The sequence below is a fragment of the Lissotriton helveticus genome, chromosome 3_1, assembly GCF_964261635.1.
Source record: "Lissotriton helveticus chromosome 3_1, aLisHel1.1, whole genome shotgun sequence".
Taxonomy (NCBI): Eukaryota; Metazoa; Chordata; class Amphibia; order Caudata; family Salamandridae; genus Lissotriton; species Lissotriton helveticus.
Genome location: NC_136061.1, coordinates 1,744,285,075 through 1,744,308,075, shown reverse-complemented (window position 1 = coordinate 1,744,308,075; position 23,001 = coordinate 1,744,285,075). Strand labels below are relative to the sequence as shown.

Genomic DNA, 23,001 nt, shown 5'->3' with positions numbered 1-23,001 from the left:
GCTGAGGGCCAGACCTCCTCCACTGTGACACCACAGGCCTTGATTATAGGTCCCAGGGCTCTTGGTGCCACTACGCTCCTATAGAAGTGGAGCTGCAGTATTTGTTCCCGGGTGCAGGTGAAGTTGATCCCAAAATCATACGTGCCATTTGCTCCCTGGTGAAGCACATCCAAATATCCTTAGCTAATCTGGGAGTAAAGCTCAAAGAGAGAAACGGAGCGAGAGATAGCAACATGGAGAGTGGGGCAGGGGGTCGAAACAAACTCGGGGAAAGCAACTAAGGGGCTGGTGGAAGCAAAACAGAGGGCAGAGTGGTGAAACAGTATGGGGGGTGCCTTGGTGATGACCCAACATGCAGGACGTGGGGAGGGAAGCTAACGGAGAGAGATCAACATAGATAAATATTAAGCAGGCAAGAGAGAAATTGGGTGGGCAGTGGAGAAGCACATGGACAAGAGCGAGAAAGTGCAACACGGAGTGCGGGAGGGAGAAGAAAAGCACACTAGGGGAGACAGCCAGAAAACACATGCACTCTTGTGGAGTGCTTAAACAAAAAGAAGAAATCAGCACCTGAAAAATAAGCAGTGGTAGGACACAAGTAATGAGTCCTTGCTCCAGGAGATGGACAAACACAAGTAAAGAAAGTATAACAAACACAAGCTAATGAATAAGCAAGCAAATGGGTGTGACAGTGAAGCCAGCCAACGGTATGTAATGGGAGGGCTCTAAAACCACTGTAAGCTAACAATATATCTCACGACAGACAGCATATGCACTGTCTAGTAGGCCAGACCTAAAAAAAACATGGAAGAGTGAGATAAAGAGACCAAAAGTAGAGGGTGGGTGAGGAAAGTGTCATTGAAATTTGAGCCCTGGTATTCAGCAACTGGTGGCAGTCCCCAAGAAAAAGTTTGCCCTGCTGCATTTATGTATTTTTTTGTTTTACAGATTTAGCAATGGCACCAATACGATGTAACAAAAATGTATTTATGAACCCTAGATAGAAGACTAAATTGGTTTTATTTCTCCCACTAGGGGCCCTTCAACTAATGTTAAAGCATGTTTCAGCAAAGATGAGGCACTGTTTTGTTGATTTGAGCTTTGGTCAGAGGTTGATGGAAGGTGCCCTGCAGCTGAGTGTAACCACAATTCAGAATTGTAGGGTACAGAGCCCCCATGATGCTGCAGCAGACTAAGCAACCGCTCTTCCCGATGTAGGAAGGGCCTGGTTAGAAAGTAGAGCTGATCTATGAGCTGCAGCTCGGCTGCTGTAATAGACGCCCATCCAGAATATGTATTACTCCTTGTATTTGTGAGTTCTTACATCAGAGGAATAGAGTTGACACAGCTGTTAAGGTTTCCGAGTCCATGCTTGACGCGCTCGTCTAGTTTAGGAGTTTGCTTTAAATTCTGGGACTTGTAGTCCTATTTGTATAATGAACTAAACAATACTACCGTTTAATTATAATGAAAAGGACAGTTAAAATCGAGAAACGATGCTAACGGTGAGGCGCCTGCCTCCCAAGCCTTCGAATCCTGTGTCGTAATAATGCCCCACCAGCCAATCACCTTGTTCAGAACATTTCAACGTCCCATTATGATGTCACGGCGCAGCGTCTGCCCTCACAGCTTCCAAGGGCACCAAGCAACAGTTCCTGGCAGCCATTTACTTCAGCTGCAGCCCCAGCGAGTGTCTGAAGCCGGCCCCTCTTAGCGAGCTCCTTCAAACAGGCTCTGACCAGAGGAAGCTTGGCCTAGGCCAAGCAGGGAAGTTTCCCATCAGCTTCTCATCAGAGCTGTGCCCATTAACGTGCACTCGGTTAGACGCCAGGTAAGCCCCAGCCCTGTCGGCTTTCCAATGCCAATGGTCCCCACGGAAATCTCCGGATTCTTCCCGAATGTGATCTGTTCTTGCTCTTTTAAAAAAAAAGTTGGTTCCTCATCCACCCATACTTCGTTTTCCCTCTTTCTTTCCCCCATGGTCTTAGCAATCATCCCTTCTTCATTTGTGCCACCACGTGAATTTTGCGTTGTCTTCATACTTCCTTTTTGTCTTTCTCTTTCCTTTGTTCTTCCTTCCCTCCTACACTACATCTTCACCACACGTCCTGCTGCCCAGACACACAGAAAAACCGGCCCTTAATGTGAGGATCCTCTGACCGATCTCTCCTAATGTTTCCCCAATTTCCAAGACTGTCTTCTCCCGTTTGTTTGCACCCCAAACTTCCCTTTTGTTTCCCTCTTCCTATTTCACCTTCGCATTCTCTTTTCCTTGTTATCCCTTTTCTCTCCCTGTCTTTATATCACCGCTTCTCTTTCACCCATCCACCTTTCCTTTCCTGACCTCTTCCCATCTTATGTCTGTTTGACAAACTCCGCCTCCGATGTATGCTATGTCTCTTTCCCTACAGCCATCTCATCCGCTTTCTCCTTTCCTCTTCCCTCCTCTACTTTCACTTCATCCCTCTATCCTTATCCGTACGTATCTTCCCTTCCCTTTACCCTTGTCCCGTTTCCTCCATCGCCCCTCTTCTCTACAGTTTTTCTCTCTCACACTTACCCTCCTTTCTATATAGTTTTCCTTCATGTTCTCTTCACCACCACTACATCATGTGTCTAACCGTCCAGCTGTCTCCATTCTCCCTAATTCCCTTTAACTTGACCCTTTTCTCTCCCTCAACTCTTCATTGTCATAAACATAAGGTCAAGATGGCAGTAGATGAAAGCACCCATGTAGTAGTATGTCCATCACCACCCCCTTTTGTACCGCTTTGGCCGCCATAAGTGTGGCAGAGTATGCTCAGACGTGAGTCCCTTGCTCACTTTGCCACTGGATTCAAGCACGCCGGGCTGAAGACGGCTGTAATGCCAGAAACCGGTCCTCGGCAGCTTGTTTCCGGTCCAGGGAAGGCATGGCTTGGCAGTTCGGGCTGGACTGTTCCCATGAGGCACTGGGTCAGACTGATTTGCATATGGCCATGTCTGAACTGGGGTGGGAGAGTGGGCTAAAGAACGGTGATGGATTAAACCCAGATTTTTTGACTGGGTGTGAGCGTTTGATTGGTTCAGATGCTCCGTCCATCACCACCCCCTTTTGTACCACTTTGGCCGCCATAAGTTGGCAGGATATGCTCAGACGTGAGTCCCTTGCTCACTTTGCCACTGGATTCAAGCAGGCCTGGCTGAAGACGGCTGTCATGCCAGAAACCGGTCCTAGGAAGCTTGAATCCGGTCCAGGGAAGGCATGGCTTGGCAGTTCGGGCTGGACTGTTCCCATGAGGCACAGGGTCAGACTGATTTGCATATGGCCATGTCTGAACTGGGGTGGCTGAGTGGGCTAAAGAACGGATTAAACCCAGATCTGTTGACTGGGTGTGAGTTTTTGATTGCTTCAGATGCTCCGTCCATCACCACCCTCTTTTGTACCACTTTCGCCGCCATAAGTTGGCAGGGTATGCTCAGATGTGAGTCCCTTGCTCACTTTGCCACTGGATTCAAGCAGGCCTGGCTGAAGACGGCTGTAATGCCAGAAACTAGTCCTAGGAAGCTTGAATCCGGTCCAGGGAAGGCATGGTTTGGCAGTTCGGGCTGGACTGTTCCCATGAGGCACAGGGTCAGACTGATTTGCATATGGCCATGTCTGAACTGGGGTGGCAGAGTGGGCTAAAGAACGGTGATGGATTAAACCCAGATCTGTTGACTGGGTGTGAGTGTTTGATTGCTTCAGATGCTCCGTCCATCACCACCCCCTTTTGTACCCTCATATAGTCGGCATCTACTTAATACAGTTCTCATACTGCGTTATCCTCAAAGGTTTCAGAGTTACTGCCACCCCCGAAACTGAAGAACCAGGACACCATTCCAGGTGCATGCTGAGGTCTCTTGTTAGGATTATGTGAAGCCCGGTGCTGCCCCAGCAGCTCCAATCACCTTATCTCTCCTTCTGTCAACTTGTCCAAATTGGTAGACACCAATGGAGCTCAGAGACTGACACGTAGCTGGTCCACCAACAGAAGGATTCGCCCTGGTTCTGAGGCTATCCCTGCAGAAAAGTGCAAGGGGAGAACTTGAGTCATCCATGGTGCAAAGCAGCCAAAGACGTCCCTTGTGCATTTATTAGCATTGACCACAAAAGGATAGATTTAGCCTCTGAGTTTCTTGTGAGTGCTGTAACCATTCTTTTTTTTACACCTTGTTCTGTGCCATAACTTTGCAGTGGTTCAGACTGGAACCCCCACACCCCCCTTGGTGTTCATTTAAAAGCTTAATTCTTGCGGCATTTAATTTTGTTATTTACTGAAAGAAATGCTTCAATTACTTCCTATCAACAATGGAGGCAGGCACCTCGCTGCATATCGAAAAGAAAAAATATTTAAACTCATCCGCTAAAATTGTGCCTATAAAGGACCACCTCTACCATGAAACTCCCCTCAGTCAACTAGCAAATCAGCCCAGCAGGCAGCGATTGAAGCTGGGCACACAGCAGGTACACTTCCGCATCCCAGTCCTTCAGTCATAAGGATACACGAAAGGAGACAGGACTGGCATTGATCTCCCACCACGGTAGCCTGCCAGAAGGAACAACGTCCAGAACCAAAAAGTCAACAACAAAAAAGTGCCTATGTTAAAAGAATCAAACAGAGGCTAAAAGGCAAACTGCCCAACCAGTGCACCCAAAATAGCCAGGACCTCACTTTAAGGAGCACCTCATTGGTGGGAATATCAGGAACCCTACCACTAGGATGGGGAGGGATATGGTAACGCCAAAGAATGCGGCACAGGAGACAGTTTCCCAAAATAAACCCAACCTCAAGCACCATTGAGCGCACAAGAGAAAGGCCACAAACGGGCACAATGCCACACCTCAATGGCACGAGCATATCGAGGCAAGCAAGTTACAAAGGGAAACCAATGGAGAAGCCAATCGCAGGGCCGATAGTTGCCTTGTTGGCAACTGTCGGCCCTGCTTTTGGCTTCTCCATTGGTTTTCCTTTGGTAACTTGTCTGACTCAATGTGCTCTCATGCCGTTGTGGTGTCATTGTTTTAAACTTGCATCACACACAGTATAAGAGAGGCTTCTGTAAAATGCTCGAAAAAAATTGAGTCGGATAAAAATATGGATTAAAAATATAGAGTTTAGTAACGCAGTCAGGCAGTACCTAGTGCAGACATTTTTGTAAGTGCGCATTAATAGCACAGCACTCCAGAACTCAGCTGGTAACCCCCTTGCATTACCTCTCAAAACGAATAAATCATTGCCCTCATGAAGCTTCAAGTGGCTCCATCAATTAAAGCCAATACTCTCTTCCAATATTCCTTTACATTTACAGATTAATCAATTACATAAATTGACATTTCTTTCAGGAAGCTGGCACCCTGGTGGGCAGCCTTATTTCTTTTTTAGCTCTGGCCCTCCCTGGCTTCACAGCACTGGAGACCTCCTCCTCTCCCTTTTCAGCCGAAGCATCTGAACAGTAGAATTTAACCATTGAGGGACTGTTGTCTTTCAACAAGTAGTACAGAAAATGTGTTTGTTAAATTTAAAAAAGTATGGGCACGTCATTCCCCACAGATCCTACCCACCTCGACCTCTGGAGATATGTAGACATTACACTTTTGTAGGCTGAACGACAGCTATAGCATCTGAGAGATGGCATTGGGATGCAAAGATCTTCACCTGTATGCATGGTCTGAGGGCACTGCCACCAGGAGACATGGACTTAAATCTCCAAAGATTTATAGGCTCCCGGGAAGGCACATATCTATAGACCTTCCGGGCGGCGGCAGTGAACGGAGTAGGTTAATGGTGGCGAGTCGCTACGAGTGAATAACCGTAGCGTGAAGAGTGCCCCTCCCGCTAAGCCCATGATGACAGCACCTTAGGATCGTGCTATTGTGGCCCCTGAAAAATTGGGATAGCCGACGGAAAAATCCGGTATTTTAATTGTATTTTCTTTTCACACATTATATCCACCTGGGATGGACGCGCCTTAGCGAGCGTGGACCACTGGGGATATTCACTTTTTATGGTCCTGAAGAAAGCTGCATTAATATTTTTTGGACAGCTGAAACATGTCGACCGAGATTCTATAAGGATACAAGTGGTTAATAATATTACCCTTATCAGTATCCAACACATTGGTTTTAACAATATTAGCTGACCACTGAATAAAATTGGTTCTGGTACAGCTGATATTTTTTAACTTCACTAATCACTTTCACATAATACAAAATTAAAAAAAATGTTTTCACAACAACCAGCTCTGCTGTAATTCAGGCGTTGAAGCACACTGGAGGGACATTCGGTTCCTCCAGTGGGAACCCTATGATGAAGCATGTCACCACTAGGGTGAGTGAGGGTTGAAAATATTTTTTCTCTCTCTTTGTATGTTGTCCACTCATTCTGTGTTTTTTTCGTGGTTAACACTTCGTCACTGACGGTTTGATTTTCTGTTGGTGGCCTGGCTTTCAAAAAATCTTTTCTGCCACAGCACAGACCAGTTACTCTTTAGTTGTTTTCTGCATATATTACTAGGGATACATGAGTGACCTGTGATTATCCTTACTCTCTTGTTGTTAGTACATATCTATAGAACCCTTTCTCTTTTGAGCCAGGTTGGGCTCAGAAGATTGGCACGGAAACATAAAGCCATTCTCCTCTTTTATGGGTGGACTCGGGCATTGGCACAAAGACACAAAACTGATGAAGTCACAGGGTGCAGTAGTATAGAGGATGGAGATGCAGGGGCTTGGGAAACTGGCATAGACAAAGAGATAATGTAATCTCTAAGGAGGCATGGGATCAGGCGTCTGACGCATGGATAGAGTGTAATGCGCATAAGATGGATCCAGAGAGATGACAATTTTCACCTCTATTGCAAAATGGGTTCACCAAAATGTGGCATGGGGCTCAAAGACCCTCATTTTGAGTTATGCATGGACCCAGAGGATTGCTGCAGAGAGAACTTCATCTCTAGGGACACTTAAGCTCCGTGGCTTGACAGGGATTGAAATCGTTTCCCCTTGAGGGATGCATGTGCTTAAGGGATTGGCACAGGGGTTTACAAACCTTCCCCTATAGGGCTTGCATGGGTTCAGGAGCTTGTCACAGGTATTTAAATCCTTTCCCTCAAATGATGCATGGGTTCATGAGAGTGGCACATGAGATGAACACACTTTCACCTATAAGGGGGAATGGGTCTATGGGATTAGCACTGGGATTTAAATCCCAACCCCTCACAGGATAGATGGGCTCAGAAGATTGGCAAATAGATGCAAACTTTCATCTGTAATGATACAGGAACTCAGGGGATTGGCGCAGTGGTTTAAGAGGGGGGGGCGGGGTTGAGTGAGGATGAAGATGGTAAATAGCAATCTGCAGAGAGGAAGAAAAGGAGTGAGAGGGAGTCATGTACATTATATGATCTTAAATAAAAGGCTATTATGTCTCCGGATCAAGTCATGATTGTGAATATCCAGGCTTAGGAGGGCTGACTAGCAGATAAGGAGAGAGGACACTGGAGAGGAAATAGGGAGGGGAGCAGGGGAGGCTAGAGGGATCTTGAGAAGGAAAGAGCTGGAAGTCAGATGGAGTTTAGGGGAGACAGAAGAGTCCCATATGAAAGAGAGTTGGAGATACAGAGACAGGGCAGAGATTGACCCCGTCTCTTCTTCGGCTCAGAGGAAGGAGGGGGCAAGAGGATCCGACCTTCCCTCACCCATCCCTGGACCATGCTGCTGCCTTTATGCCCAGAATAGAGAAGGCTTCTCTGAACTCCTGCAGTGCCAATGCTTTTGCCTGTGGAGTTGCTGCCCATGCTCACATGCCACACTCACCCCACCCAGTCGTCCATGATCTGGGACAATCGGTTTCATGAGGAAAAAGCAACTTCTTACTGTTGCGCCGTCCTGACCCTGGCCCTCTTGTGCACTTTTGCGACCAACAGCCCACTGGTTTGGCTACCATGCTGCTGCTGCAGCTCTCGCTGCACCCTGCCCCCGCCAGCCCGAATGTTTGGACCGCCCCTCTGCCCCATAGTTCAATAAGTCCCTCCATGATGAAAGAAAAAACCTGAGATACCAGGAGAAGAAATGGAGGCATTTCCCCCTCCATCACTAATCACTCAAATCTCCGATATGTAAGATCGTGCTATCACAAACACATTGTTTGCAAAAAAGCAAATCACTTTAGAACCCTCCTTGAGTCTGCCAAAAAGATACCAAAAAAGGTCTTTGACCCAATCAAATCTATTAGCAACCCTGCCTCATCTCCAGCCATCAAATATGATGACCTTCCTAAGAAAGCAGCGGAATTTTCTCAATTCTTCGATGCAAAAGTGAAATCGCACCTTGACTATGTTGCTCCCTTCCTGATGCCCTCAAAAACAGGTCAGTTGACCCCACTTGTAAAGAAACCCTCCGCGGATGTGAATACCGTAACAGTTTCCAGCCTCTCACCAACCTCTCTTTTCTTGCTAAAATCATTGAAAGATGGGTGGTAGTGCAGCTCTCCCAACATATCATGGACAACTACTTTCTGGATGAATTTCAATCCAGCTTCAATAAAAGCTGCAAGTTATTGACAATACCTTATGAGTACTTGACTCCGGCAGCAGCTGTCTCCTGATCCTTCTGGACCTCTCTGCAGCCTTTGACACTGTAGACCATAACACACTTCTTAACACACTAAATCAAAGAATGGGATTTAAAGGAGTGGTGTTGAAATTGTTTGAAGCATACTTCATGGTAAGATTTTAGATGATAAAAATTGAAAACTCTCTCTCTACATCAAAGGCTCTGGACCAGGGAGTTCCTCAAGGCTCAATCCTCACGCCCACTTCTTCAATCTGTACATGGAACCGCTGGGAAATCCTACTAAATATAAAATAGGTAAGGGATGTATTACCACCTCTATGCTGATGACACTCAACTTTACCTAAAGGTGTCTTCTGCACACATTTCAGTCCTCGCCACCATCCTCAACTCCATCCAAGAATGGATGACATCTCATCATCTAACTCTGAATCTCTATAAAACTGAATTCTTTCTTATCTCAACCTCAAACTCCCCATCCTGTTCAATCATGGATGGATAATCTGAACATTATTAACTGCAAACCTAGCATAATTGACAGTGATCAGCAATTATTTCACCATTGCAAGATGGGCGAGGACCATCAAACAAGAACCAACGTGGGCCATTTGTCAGGGTGGATACTTCAGAAGAAACTACCTCCAATGTTGATGCCCATTTAGCCTAATGGTTGTGCAATGCTCTATAAACCCAGCAGTCCCTCATTTGGCATGCCCTTGGTTTCTCAGGGTTAGGTTGCATAGACTCGCTGGTTCATTGGGGGCAAACTGGGCTGGTAACTGCTTGGGCCATCCTTGTTTACCCAAATTACCCGTACACTTAAATACAAGTGTAGTGCTCCAGTAAATATTATGCCATATGAAGACTAAAACATCAATGAAGTGCGATCCCTAAGCTTCCCTTCTTGTTTTTATTACTGTAGTGTGTGCACGGTTTGTGTCAGTTGTGATTCAAAAAGTTTTGTGGCTGCTCGAAAGATGGACTCTCCTCTCTCTCCTAACAGCAAATCAGATTTCGAGACCATATGTTGGAATCTGTCACATTGTTTTGTGGCTTTTAATTGTATACCATAAGCAGTGCTTAATTTGAGCCGGTGGTTGCTGGAGGGGGCCACTGTCACTCATTTTTGGGGACCGGTACTTATTCTCCCCATTAGCCATTGAGTGAGAGGGAAAAACACACAACGCGGAAAGACAGAGGTTAGAGTAAGACTGAAAAATGGGATCAAAGGGAAGAAGGTGAAACCTGCCAAAGTGAGATGGGGGGAGGGTCTGGTAGTGAAGTATAGATGCCTGAGGTGAATTCAGGACTATGTAGCCTTGGTATTCAGTGCATTGGCATTTCATTGCACTAGCTGCAGGCTTCTGAGAAGAGCTTCAGGCACACCTTCTATTGCAAACTAAGCACCGAAGAAGGATTATTATCTTGATGGAGTGTTGCAGCAAACAAATGATGGACGGAATGCTGACAATGCAAACATTCTCCCCCAGTCAAAAGATCTGGGTTAAATCCATCGTTCTTTTGCCGACTACGCCACCCCATTGTGGACCCAGCCATATGCAAATCAGTCTTGACCCTGTGCCCCATGGGAACAGTCCAGACCGAAATGCCAAGCCAGGTCCTCCCTGGACCGGAAACAAGCATCCTGGGACTGGTTTCAGAGTATGTCTATGTCACCCTTCTTCAGACAGGCTAGCTTGAATCCAGTGGCACAGTGAGCAAGGGACCCACATCTGGGCACACCCATCTCACTTAGGGCGAAAAGTGTTACAGCAAGTGGAGTGGTGGCAACATTTAGTGTAGAAGGTTTATAAAAGAATGATAATATACTTTGTCAGTCAAGAGCTCCTCAAATATATTTAACTGTAAAAGAAGTATACATTACTAGGCACCCCTGATGTTGCACATCAAGTTAGACCCTTCCAACATGTTAAACAATAGCTGCTGCGGCCAAAACAAAAATGTTGGCCTTCCACCTCTCATCCCGGTTCTGAAAGAGTTATTGTTGATTGTGGGCTTGCCTTTCCATGGCCTGTGTCTATGTTTAGGTTTGGCGTTAGTCAAGACCTTTAGATTTTACTAAAATGATATGTATAATATACTTAGGTATGGGGCTTTGTTAGCCCTCTTAATCCACAGCTCTGTTATTATTGTGTGTTTCACGTTTTTGTTCTTCCTGCTTCAGCATACAATATGAAACAGTGTTCAATTGACTAACTTCACTGTGAGTGACGGCATTCTGTCCTTTGGCTAGAAGCATATTCACACAAACTTTAATTCCCTTAAATGCCAGGGACCACTATGGCAATGTGTGCTTTTTAAGACCAAAAAATATTTTTGCTTTTAGTCAGTGATTATTGTTTTTGGATTGAATAGGGCTCAACAGCTTCCTCAATAAAGTTGTACTAAAACCATAACAAAAAAAGCACTGACAAAGCAAAAAGGGTGACTCCCAATGCCAGACCTATTGAATTTGCCAAAGCCTGTTTCATATGCAGATGGTGCCAGTATGCAAATCATTGTAATGTCATGTAATCTAGATGTGTTCCCATTTCGAACAGCAGGTTCAATGTCCTCTGGGGAACAGCCTACCCAGTCTATCACTCCGCCATTTTCCCTGAGTGATATGGGATAGAAGACTGGCTTCTGAGCTGGATGGGCTGCCATAACTCAACCATAAACTTCCCCATAGCCCCATTCTTTTCGTGATCTCATGCAGTGTGGGGCCTATTTTGGTTCTATTGTGGCCCTGCTTTCTTCCCTTGGTGTGCGCCATTTCAGATTTTTTTTTCTGTATTTTGCCCTCGAACCCTTTTGCCCTGCTGATTTCTTTCCCTGCTTCCTCCTACAGCCGGCTGCACCTTCGAACAGGACGGAGACACCACCCAGTGTGAATACAGCCAGGGCGAGGATGACGACTTCGAGTGGGAACTGGTGCGCAACTACGGCATGCCGCATGTGGCTTCTGACCTTCCTCACGGTAAGCTAACTCTTCACTCCTCTCTCGCACGAGCCAAACCTCTCTGTAGAAGTCAGCCTTTCTTATATCACCTTAAAAGAAGCCTCCATTCCTATCTCACCTAAGCAGGAACCAACTCCTCCTACACCACACTGGTGGAATCAACCCTTCTTACTTCACCCTAGCAGAAGCCAGCCCTGCCTACAACATTCTGGTGGAGGTCAACCCCCCTTCCTACCGCTCCATAGCTGATGCCAACCCTGCCTCTCCCTGATGCCATTTGTTCCTACCCAATCCTAGCAGAAGCCAGCCCTACCTACTCCATGGTATTGGACGCCAGCCCTTCCTACCTCACTTTAGCAGAAGCCAGCTCTGCCTGCTCCGTGGTGGTGGTAGTCAGCCCTTCCTACTTTATAGTAGTAGCCGGTCCTACTTTAATCCATGTCATTCGAAGCCAGCCCTTCTACCTCTCTTTACTGTAAGCCAGCCTTGCCTACTCCATGCTGATGGGAGCCAGTACTTCTTAACCAGCCTTAGTAGAAGCCCCCCTCTTCAGCAGAAGATATCTGTTCCTACTCCACCCTGGTGAAAGTCAGCCCTTCAGATCCCACTTCTGAAATGATACACAGAGCTCATAGGCTCAGCCTGTAGACAGAAGAATTGTCCTTAGTGTTAGACAGCCCTTAGAGGCTACTATTGCTTTTACGGAAACCTACAGGTCCTAATAGCAGAGGTATCGCTTCGTTAAAGGACTCCTACAGTCTTAGGCTGCAGTAGTGATGAGAACATAACTAGCATATCAGGTTTAAATATAGTTTGGAAAGGCACTTATTTTGCTAAAGCATTAAGGTGGTGCATTCTTAAAATATCCACCATTTTCCTCATGAAAGCACATTTAATATTTGGTAAATTGATTCATTTTCTATCCAATATCGGTTTGCCATTGCCTTAAAATATATCAGTTTTACTAATGAGGTTCCAGGTGTTCACTTTGGGTACTGTATATAAATTAACTTCACCCAAGGAAACCATGTGTTCGAGGCATATGAGCTGCAGATTACACACTGTGCATAGATCACCACCTAGTGTTGTACCCGAATGTTTGCAGTTGTTTTTGTCCTGAAAAGTCTTTGGAAGTCACGAGATAGGTGACTCTTCCTTTGGATTACAGTGCTCATGGGCATCTGCTCCATCCTTAAATTGTTTTTTTCTGCCATCGGGCTCGGATGTGTTTCCTGTGCTCCGGGTTGGAACCGATTCTCCTTCGGCGCGCAATCCTCACCATTTTCTACGGTATTGTTTCGAACGCGTTTCCAATCAACGCTACTCTTCAACTTCGAAGTCTTCGATTCCGGTGGTCGAGGAAGGCCTTTGGGCCTACCTAGGCCTCGTCTTCCAGCGGATGTATGTCGTTTCAAAGCATGCTTTTACCACGCATGCCTTTACAACGCGCGGATTACAAAGCAAGTCGTTACAACGACTTGCGTTGGGGGGCGCTGGATAGTGGAATAGTTTAATTTTCTATTCCAACTCCAGTCCCCGTGGATAGTAGGGAAGGTGTTGGATAGAAAATTAAACTATTTCCTATCCAACAGCGCCCTCCAGCGAAAGTTGTTGTAATGACTTTCATTGTAATTCCTGCGTTGTAATGGTAGTGCGGGGCAAAAGTTTCGTTGTAAACGATGTTCCCCCTTCCAGCTCATGGAAAGGACGCCATTTAAGAAATGTCCTCAATGTGGGTCGAAGTTTCCCCACACCGATCTCCATGAGGTGTGCAACCTTTGCCTCTCACCGGAGCACGAGGCCAGAGACTGTTCCGTTTGTGTCTCCTTCTGCTCCAAGAAGACGATTCGAGACCGACGAGCTCGAAGAACAATAGCTCGCTCGTCCGCTTCGATCCCAGACGACATCTTCCAACAGGGCGTTGACGTGCCGGAACAGGAGCAAGAACATGGCATCGACAGCAACTCCGAGGCCGACGACCCAGACATCGAGGACATCACTCCAGCACAGCGGGTCGTGAGTACACATGTCGACCCCCACCCTTCCTCGACACCCTCTAAAAAGGCTTCGGTCACACCCTCGCCTTCGGGCCCGGGTGCACACAAAGAGACTGATTCCCATGCCCCGCCTTCGAGCTCGGCAAAGAAGCCTAATAAGCCTTTAGGAGGCGTGGGCCCGAGTCAACCTGCCCCCTGTGCCGCCGCACACCTACCGGCAATGAAAAAGAAGCCATATTCTTCCTCCACGCCAGATGCTTCCACATCTAGGCACTCTGTGCCGAAGACTGGCACCTCCTCCTCGGCACCAAAACCACACATGCGGAGCCGAGCAAAAAATTGCCACTGAAAGTACCCGACTACCATGCCTCGGAGCCAAAAAAAGCCTCAGATCCGAAAAAACCACACGTTCCACCGGCTAAAGACACTGCAAAAGAACATGTTTCAAAGCAGAAAGATGCTACCAGTTCGGTGCTGAAAAAGCCTATGGACGAAAGCCCTCGGGACCGAAGGATCTACCTCCCACAGAGGAACTATTTAATCCAGATCCTATACAGAAGACTCTTGTAAAAGATCCCAAAACTGGTCGATTGACTCTTAGTTCTAAAAAACGACCATTAGACACGCTTGCACCGGCTCCTCATCCTAAGAAAAAGGACAATGCAACCTCTCCTCTAAGGATACCTTCTCCTCCTCCTCCTCTTCCCCCTACTCCTCCACCACCTCCTCCCCTACCACATCACTCCCCTACACCATCTCCTACTCCATTAGAAGGGGATGATAACGGGAATGACACCTCTGATGACACAGGGGTTGGTGCAGATAATGAGCCACTAGATAATCCTAGTCTTCCTGGCTCACCTGACCCTTGGGTTGATTATAGCACCCCAGACTTCCCTAACATCCCACAAGACGACATATACCCCTCCAAGTCTTCCCCACCAGAGAACACTATGAGATTTAACAAACTTGTCCATAGGGCTGCCCAATACCATGGGGTTGACCTACAGACTGACCCAGTAGAGGAGGATTTCCTTATGGATACCTTTGACACCACACAAAGGTCCACCTCAATCTTACCCATGCTTAAATAGGTCATTAAGCATGCGCCAGAGGTCTTCAAAGATCCAGTTAGGGCTCGAATAATCAACTCCCGAATTGAGAAGAAGTATAAGGTGGCCCCCTCAGATCCAGCCTACATTAAAGGGCCTGTACCACTAAACTCCCTTGTAGTCTCCAACGCACGCAAAAGAGCCAATTCACAAACATCAGGCGAGGCTCCCCCACCAGATAAAGAGTCTAAGCTTCTTGACGCCTCAGGCAAAAGAACAGCATCACAGGCAGCAAATATATGACGTATTGCCAATACTCAAGCACTTCTAGCAAGATACGACAGGGCAAATTATGATGAGTTAGAATCCATAGTGCAGCACCTTCCAGATAAATACAAAAATAGGGCCAATGAGCTTTTACAAGAGGGTAAAACCATCACCAATACCTCTAGTCGTTGTGCCCTAGATGCAGCAGATACTGCTTCAAGGGCGATTAATACCAGTGTCCTTTTGCGTAGGCATGCCTGGCTACGCATTTCAGGTTTCAAACCTGAAGTACAAGGTGCATTTCAATCAACCGTTTGATGACCGACACTTATTTGGGCCTAATGTGGACGTATCCCTTGAGAAAATTAAAAAGGATACGGACACAGCTAAATCTATGGGAGCCTTGCAGTCGCAAGCTCCCAGACGCTCCTTTTGTCTCTCATCCTACAGAAGCACCACCAGAGGCTACTCCTCAGATAGTCCCTCTACTTCATACAAAGCCCCTACCCAATTCACCTACAGTAGGGCTACCAACGAGGGGGTTACAGGGGTAACCACAACAAAGGCAGAGGCAAAACTAAGAATTCCCGCTCTGCCTCTACCCCTGCCCAATGACTTCCCTCCACTTCCCCCACCACATTCCACTCCAGTTGGGGGAAGACTACAACAATTCCTTCCTGCCTGGACCAACATCACATCAGACAGGTGGGTGCGACAAATAATTCAATCAGGTTACTGTCTCGAACTAACATCTACCGCCCCAAACATACCACCCAAACAGCGCCCAATGTCACAAGAACATCTGCTTCTGCTAAGGCATGAGGTAATATCCCTCCTACAAAAAAGCGCAATAGAATTAGTTCCACCACATCAACAAAACAAGGGAGTTTACTCCCTGTTCTTTCTTATCCCAAAAAAGGACGGCTCTCTAAGGCCTATTGTAGACCTCAGACCACTAAACCTGTACATACAATCAGACCACTTCCATATGGTCACACTCCAGCAGGTCCTTCCTCTCCTTTTACAAAACGACTTTCTTGCCACTATAGATCTCAAGGACGCCTATTTCCACATTCCCATTCACACAGCTCACAGAAAGTATCTCAGATTTGTACTGGACGGTCAGCACTATCAATTCAAGGTACTCCCATTCGGAGTCACAACAGCACCAAGAGTGTTTACCAAGTGCCTAGCAGTAGTAGCAGCACACTTAAGAAGACAGCACATTCACGTATTCCCATATCTTGACGAATGGCTCATAAAAGCCAGCTCACACAGTCAAGTGTGTACAACATACTCACATCACCATCCAGTTACTTCACGACTTGGGGTTCACAGTAAACCACACCAAGTCTCATTTGCAACCGTCCCACGTACAACAATATCTCTGTGCCACAATAAACACCTCAATAGCACTAGCTTATCCCTCTCCTGCCAGGATAACAAATATGCAAGCTCTTTTAACAAAATTCCAACCACAACACTCTCTTCCAGCTCCAGTGTTCATACAACTCATAGGAATGATGGCCTCTTGCATATTCATAGTGCCTCATGCAAGACTACAAATGCGTCCTCTTCAAGAGTGCTTAGCACGACAATGGAACCAGGCTCAAGGTCAATTAACAGACCTAGTGTTGGTAGACGGTCGTACTCACCGCTCTCTGCAATGGTGGAACACCAAAAACCTTTCCAAGTGCCGACCGTTCCTAGAGCCAGTTCATCAAATAGTCATGACAGCGGACGCATCGCTCTCCGGCTGGGAAGCTCACCTACTACCACACACCATGCAGGGCAGGTGGACGCCGCAACAAAAGTTACTCCACATCAACTATCTGGAGTTACTAGCCATATGTCTAGCCCAAAAGCATTCCAAAAGCAAATATTTGGCAAAGCTGTCAGTCTGCACAGACAACATGACAGCTATGTACTACATAAACAAACAAGGGAGGACACACTCCCTGCAACTCTCTCAGTTAGCGCAGCAGATATGGAGATGGGCTATACCTCTAAACCTCTTCCTCTTAGCCCAGCATGTTCCAGGGGTACAAAACACCATAGCTCCACGGGGTACAAAACACCATAGCAGATCTGTTAAGACGTCAGACACAACAGATCCTCTAGTAGGAACTTCATCCACAAGTTCTTCAACCGTTCTTTCAAATGTGGGGACAACCTCAGATAGACCTCTTCGCCACCCACGAAAGCGTCAAATGCCCAAGCTTCGCCGCCAGATATCCACACCCGCTGTCCAAAGGCAATGCGATATGGAGGAACTGGTCTGGCAAATTTGCGTACGCTTTTCGACCTCTCCCACTGCTTCCACTAGTGGTACGCAAACTACAGCAACATTCCCTGACTCTCATCCTAATTGCTCCAACTTGGGCCAGACAACCGTGGAACACCACACTGCTGCAACTTTCTGTGATACCGCACCGAAAGCTAAACCTGTCCCCACGCTTCCTAACCTAGAACCATGGAGAGATCAGACACCCGGACCCAGCTCAGCTCAACCTAGCGATCTGGCTCCCGAGGTCCTAGAGTTCGGTTACCTTAACCTTTCCCCAGACTGTGTGAACGTTCTTAAAGAAGCTAGACGTCCCACCACGAGGGCATATTATGCAGCCAAGTGGAAACGTTTTGTAATATACTGTCATAACAACAACATCAACTCTTTAGAGGTGTCTATTCAACACATCATAGGATACTTACTACAAACTAAACAACGAGCTACTGTGGGCCAGGCTGTAATCAAAACACTGTTTCAAACTACTGCAACAGATTCGGGTGGTCACCGCTAACAGTGGGTACTGCTATACAATCTGTGCACAGTGTTTAATCTGCAGCTCATATGCCTCGAACGGAAATTGCTACTTAACAGTATGCATCTGTTCTTGGCATGTAGAACTGCAGAGTTACACATGCCCACCCGCCTCCCCGGCTACTGTTATCTGTTCCAGTATTATCTTAATTAGATACAGCTTACATGAGCATCCTTCCTGTTTCTTACGAAACTCCATCATTTCCCTGCTGGTGAAAAACAATCTAAGGATGGAGCCGATGCCCAATGCGCAGTGTAATCCAAAGGAGGAGTCACCTATCTCATGACTTCCAAAGACTTTGCACAGTGTGTAACTTTGCAGCTCTACATGCCAAGAACAGATGCATACTGGTAAGTAGCATTTTTCCTTTTTTTGACCGGAAATTCCTCCTCACTCCCACCCCAATAACAACTTTTTATGTGTATTAAATGTGTTCCTTTGACACCCAATATTTGATTCATCCTGCCTTGGATAAAAATGTATCATCATCACATGCCAAAGTGTGTCACCATGTACCAGGATTGTCCATAATATGCCAAGGATGTTCACCCTATGCGGGAGCAGGCCACCAGAGTCGATAGATGGACATTATATACTATTGGTGATAAAATGCCAGGAATGCCCATTTGATTCCAGAAATAAACAGTGTAGTATTGGAGGTTACAGTACTGATGCCCATCATAATGCTGTGGATGCCCACTAGTGTGCCATTATTACCCACCATTGTAGCTTGTAGCAATGGATGTCACCCGATACCATGCATGGCCATCATGCTTTAGGAGTAGGGACCAGATGCCAGTTTTCCCCGGAATACCGCTAGGAATTTCCCCATGCTATGGAAAGCAGCCCTGGAAGTTCACCCCCCCATACACATAACACATTCACTCACTGTAAGCAGTGCATTTATTTTTTCACCCTGTCAATATTTTGACAACTGTGTCCCTCCTTTACACACTTTTGCCTAGAATCACAATTGGCATACACAACTGTTGCTCTGTTCACTCTGCAGAGAGGCCAAGGATTGGATGAGCATGTATTCCGAACCCTTTTATAAGCCAGTGACAGTTACTCCTAAGACACTCGAACCCCCTCAGCTTGACCTCGAGAGCTCTCAAATACGCCCTGTCCTAAACACCCACTCACAAGCTCACATCACACAGACACCTAGAGGCGACTCTGTTCACAGCAAGCTTGTACAAGGCTGCACGGAAACAAAATACAGAAATACTATATCTTGGTAACAGCAAACACTGATGGGGACTGCAGCATTGGGTAAAACAAGTGAAGCATTAACAGGGGCCGCATCACTGATGAGGATTAACTTACTGGTTTTTAATGTCATTGTTTAAAAATCAATCTGTGTATTGGCTGCAAATTTAAAGATGTGAACATAGGGACCCCTTTCAATGTCAAATTTTAATTACTGCTGGGTGTCTGGGATTCTCAGACCCTCCAAATCAAGGAGATGCAAGAAAGCACATGCAGGAGAGAGTGATAAGTGGGTGCTGGAGAAGAAAGAAATGAGTTGTTCAGATAGAGGATTTTAGAAAGGTATGTGGAGAAAACCGTTGTAAGTGTCAAAGAGAGTTACTTCTGAGGAAAATGGTGTGAATGGAAGATGGGTGTAATTGAGACTCTGAAGACAGCTGACCCCTTCCGCAGACCTTAGTAATGTTTAATTCTCAGTCTCATATTTTCGGAATTGAATCTGTTCCAGTTCTACTTATTCACAGCTAAGTCATTGTTACTCATTTATCTTGTACAGCTAACCTGCATTGGCAAAGCCAATAGTTTCAGCTTGTGTCTGGTGTATGTCAGCTTTTGACTTGTATGTCTGGATACAGTAATATAAAACTAACAAAGAGAAACTCATGGAAATAAGAGTGCTAGTTTTCTTGGTTTAAGCAATGCTGTTAGTTACATAGCCACACAACTTAGAAATTATTCTTAATTATGCTTCTCAGAGACCTCCCACTTTTTCATCCCACTTAAAGCCTTCCCAACCCTGAATGGCAGAACCAAGTCAATATATTCTATTGTATCATAACATTTATATTGTGTTTACTACCCCTATTCGGGGCTCTGAAGCGCTTGCCTACATGGGTAGCACACTATACCCTGTATGGTGTGCAGGTGGAAGTATGTTGTCTTTGTTTTGATCCCAAATGGAAAGTATTTCCATGTTGTGCGTGATGCCACCTGAGCTGCAGTTACCATGTTATGGAACGCAGTGTGATGGGAAAAGAAGTGTGAGAGTTAGGCGTACAGCTTATGGTTTGCAGTAAACTGGTATATTTGAGCAACTCTGCAGGTCCCTTATGGTATTTCTTATTGTCATAGTCCACTTTGCTGGTTACTGCACTGGGTTGTCCATTCTGAGATATCTTGTTTAAAGTTTATGGTCCTGAGTAAGCATAGGTTGGAGGAAGACATAGTTGAGAGATCTGCTTGGATGGTAATAACATCCCATATCTGATTGCCTTTGTGATAAGTCAAAAGTGGTCATAGTATGTAGCTAGTTGGGACCCGCTTCAGTGGGCTAAATTAAAGTCCTCGGCATGTGGCAGAACTTTTCAGTTATTGCTTGCCTGTTCAGTCGGAGATGTGTTGCTTAATGATGTGCATACTGGGTGATGGATATAGCAGCTTTGTCTTATGTGAGTGTGAGAGTGTCAAGCAGGATAAGGACATTATTATGCAGCCTTACGAACTGAAATCGACTGCCCACCTTCTGTTTTTTTATTGAATGAGTAAAACTGAGGCTGGAGGGTTCTATATTGTATTGTTTTGCAACTGCATTTATATAGCCCTTACTACCACTAAAGCTGTATTAAACCACTTTATGCCTGGAAGCACGCTGTTCCAGAACACAGAGTTAGTGTTTTGGGGGGGTTATTGTAGGTCATTGGAATTAGTCTTGTGCTCTTAAAGAAACATGCCATGCTTTTACTCCATTTTTATATGGTATATTAAATTAATAGGAGTTGGGTATGATCTGTGGTATGTGAATTCATCCATTGGTTGGCGATATTATTAGATGAGTTACAGGAGGTTAGGTGTTGTTAGGTTACAGGGTATGACTTTTAAAGGAGAAGTTGTCATTTATTTTAATGAATAGTGGGCAATTTGTAGGGATACAATAATATGGCTTAAGGCAAACATGCACGTGACTTAGGGTAGGCTATGTACAGAGTAAGGAGGCATGCAGAAGATGTAAAAGAAGGAGAGAGTCATTCCAAGAGAAAAGGAGAGTCAAGAATTGGAAGTTGTAAGGCATTTAATGCAGGGTTTTATTAATATTGAGGAGGGCTTTGGAGAAAGCATGCAACCCCGTAGAAAGAAATAACACCCACCACAGCCCTTTCCAAGACCTGCCCAGTGTAAGCAAACCCTTTGTAGAGCAGCTCATTGCGAATGGTACACTTATGCCGCGTCACCACTAGATGATAAACTCGGAAGCTTCGTTCTGCATCGCGAAGGTGGTTCGTCTGGAGACTATGAGCGAGAGCCATCTGTTTCTCTCCCCGATAAGCTATTTAAAAAGAACACGAGGGGAAACCTGGACAACACTTTTTTTCAAAATAGTTATAATCACTTTTTAATTGCCTGAGAACATTGCATCCTGAGTTCCCGCACACGGCGCAGGTGAGTAATTTGGAGGCGCGAGGAAGCGTCTGACGATGACGTCAAGAAGCTGCTGATAGGTGGGCCGAGAGCGCGCCTGGCGAGGTGGCGCGCGGGAGCTGCCACAGCCGCAGGTGGCACGTGGGCTGATGACACAGGGCCGGCTTTGGCACGAGCCCGCTGTTCGCTTCTAGGAGCGGCTGAGCGCAATTGCTTTCCACCTGTGTCCTCCGCAGATGCCTCATGTAGACGGGCGCTCGCACCTGACGCCCAGGGCCCGTGCTGCTGCCCTCGCGCCCACATCCATGCTATAGCGCTCCGAGCCCTGACTTACGGGTGGGTGGCGGAGGAGGCTGCGTTTGTTCGAAAATTGTGGCCTTGATGTGGTGAGCACGAATGTGGCAGTTTACCGTACTCCATGTGCCAGACTTGTAATTGCTTGACTGTGTGTTGGCGCTGAGTAGACTTCACCTATTCCCCGTCGTTCCCCTTATTATTATTTTTTTAATTAATTATTACTGTGCTCCTTCTCTCATTCATAGCCCCTCCCTTCTTCCCTTAACCCTCTTTCATCATTCTTTCCTATTTTTACCGCCCTTGGTTTCGTTCCACTCCTTTCTCATACCCATCTTCTTTTCTCTTCCTGTTTCTACTTCTTTCTCCCTTCCTCCCTCTATGTCCCCTTCCTCCCTACAGTCCCATTCATTGCTTACCCTGACTTCCACTTTTTTTACTAATATTCCTTTATTAATTCCTCCAACTCTCTCCTTCTCGTCTCTTTTTCCTCCCGCCCACTGCCTTCCTCCACCCTTTCTCATCCTTTTCCTCTCCCCTTGCTCTCCACACTATTCATTCCTCTCGCCCTACCGTCTATCACTTTTCCATTTTCCGCATACTTAGGTCCTTTATTCTGAGTGGAGCAGATGAGGAAAAGGTATTGACCGAACCTGTTAAACATTGATACTGTGCTGGGCTCGAGTCTGGGTACCACGGGGGTGGACGGCGTCCCCCCACTTATTTTAACTTATTTTACCAGGTGGACGCCGTCCCCCCTGCAAAGATGCCCTTGCTGAGGAATAAAGTGTATTCTTGCCATTAACGGCATGCAAAAACATACCCAATATAAAGACACTAATCTCCCATAAGCCTTTTTAAAAGCAAACTACTCACAGCAGACGGTGCACAGAAGATGAGTGCATGCTACTGCTACCTCTGCAACAGAGGGCAGACTTTGGGCCAGTACGCAAGACTCTTAAGAAGCGTGCGTCACAGCTGCCTTGGACAGTCACTACCAGCCCCAATGCACCTCCATTAATAGAAGTCTATGTTTTTTACCTTTCGTGACATCACTTCCAGTTGTGACGTCACTCCATGTCTTTGAGCGTCCACCCACTTCTATGTTTTACCTTTCGTGACGTCACTTACTGTTGTGACGTCACTTCCAGTCTTTGAGCGTCCCCCCCACTTCTTTATTTAGGATTTGTGCCCTGATACTGTGGTACAATTCAGCAGGGAGTGGATATTTTACAGGCCACTTGAATTCTGGATGTGAGAGTTCTGCTGAACCTACCAAGTAATGCATCGTTTGCCAAAGATTCTGATTAATTCGGCACAATACGATGCGAAGAACTCAAATGGATCAAAAAATGCAACAAATGTTTCATGTGAAATGCAGTGCAGCTCCCGA

General features: G+C 46.2%; 1 protein-coding gene across 2 annotated transcripts in view; it reads left to right on the top strand.

Annotated features, from left to right (window-relative positions):
- Window positions 1-23,001, top strand: part of PTPRU (protein tyrosine phosphatase receptor type U) — an 870,052-nt gene that overhangs the window by 284,131 nt on the left and 562,920 nt on the right. For both annotated transcript variants that reach the window (XM_078682521.1, XM_078682520.1), the window contains exon 2: window positions 11,445-11,573. In XM_078682521.1, the coding sequence (XP_078538647.1) occupies window positions 11,445-11,573 (129 nt within the window). The remainder of the gene's footprint in view (window positions 1-11,444; window positions 11,574-23,001) is intronic.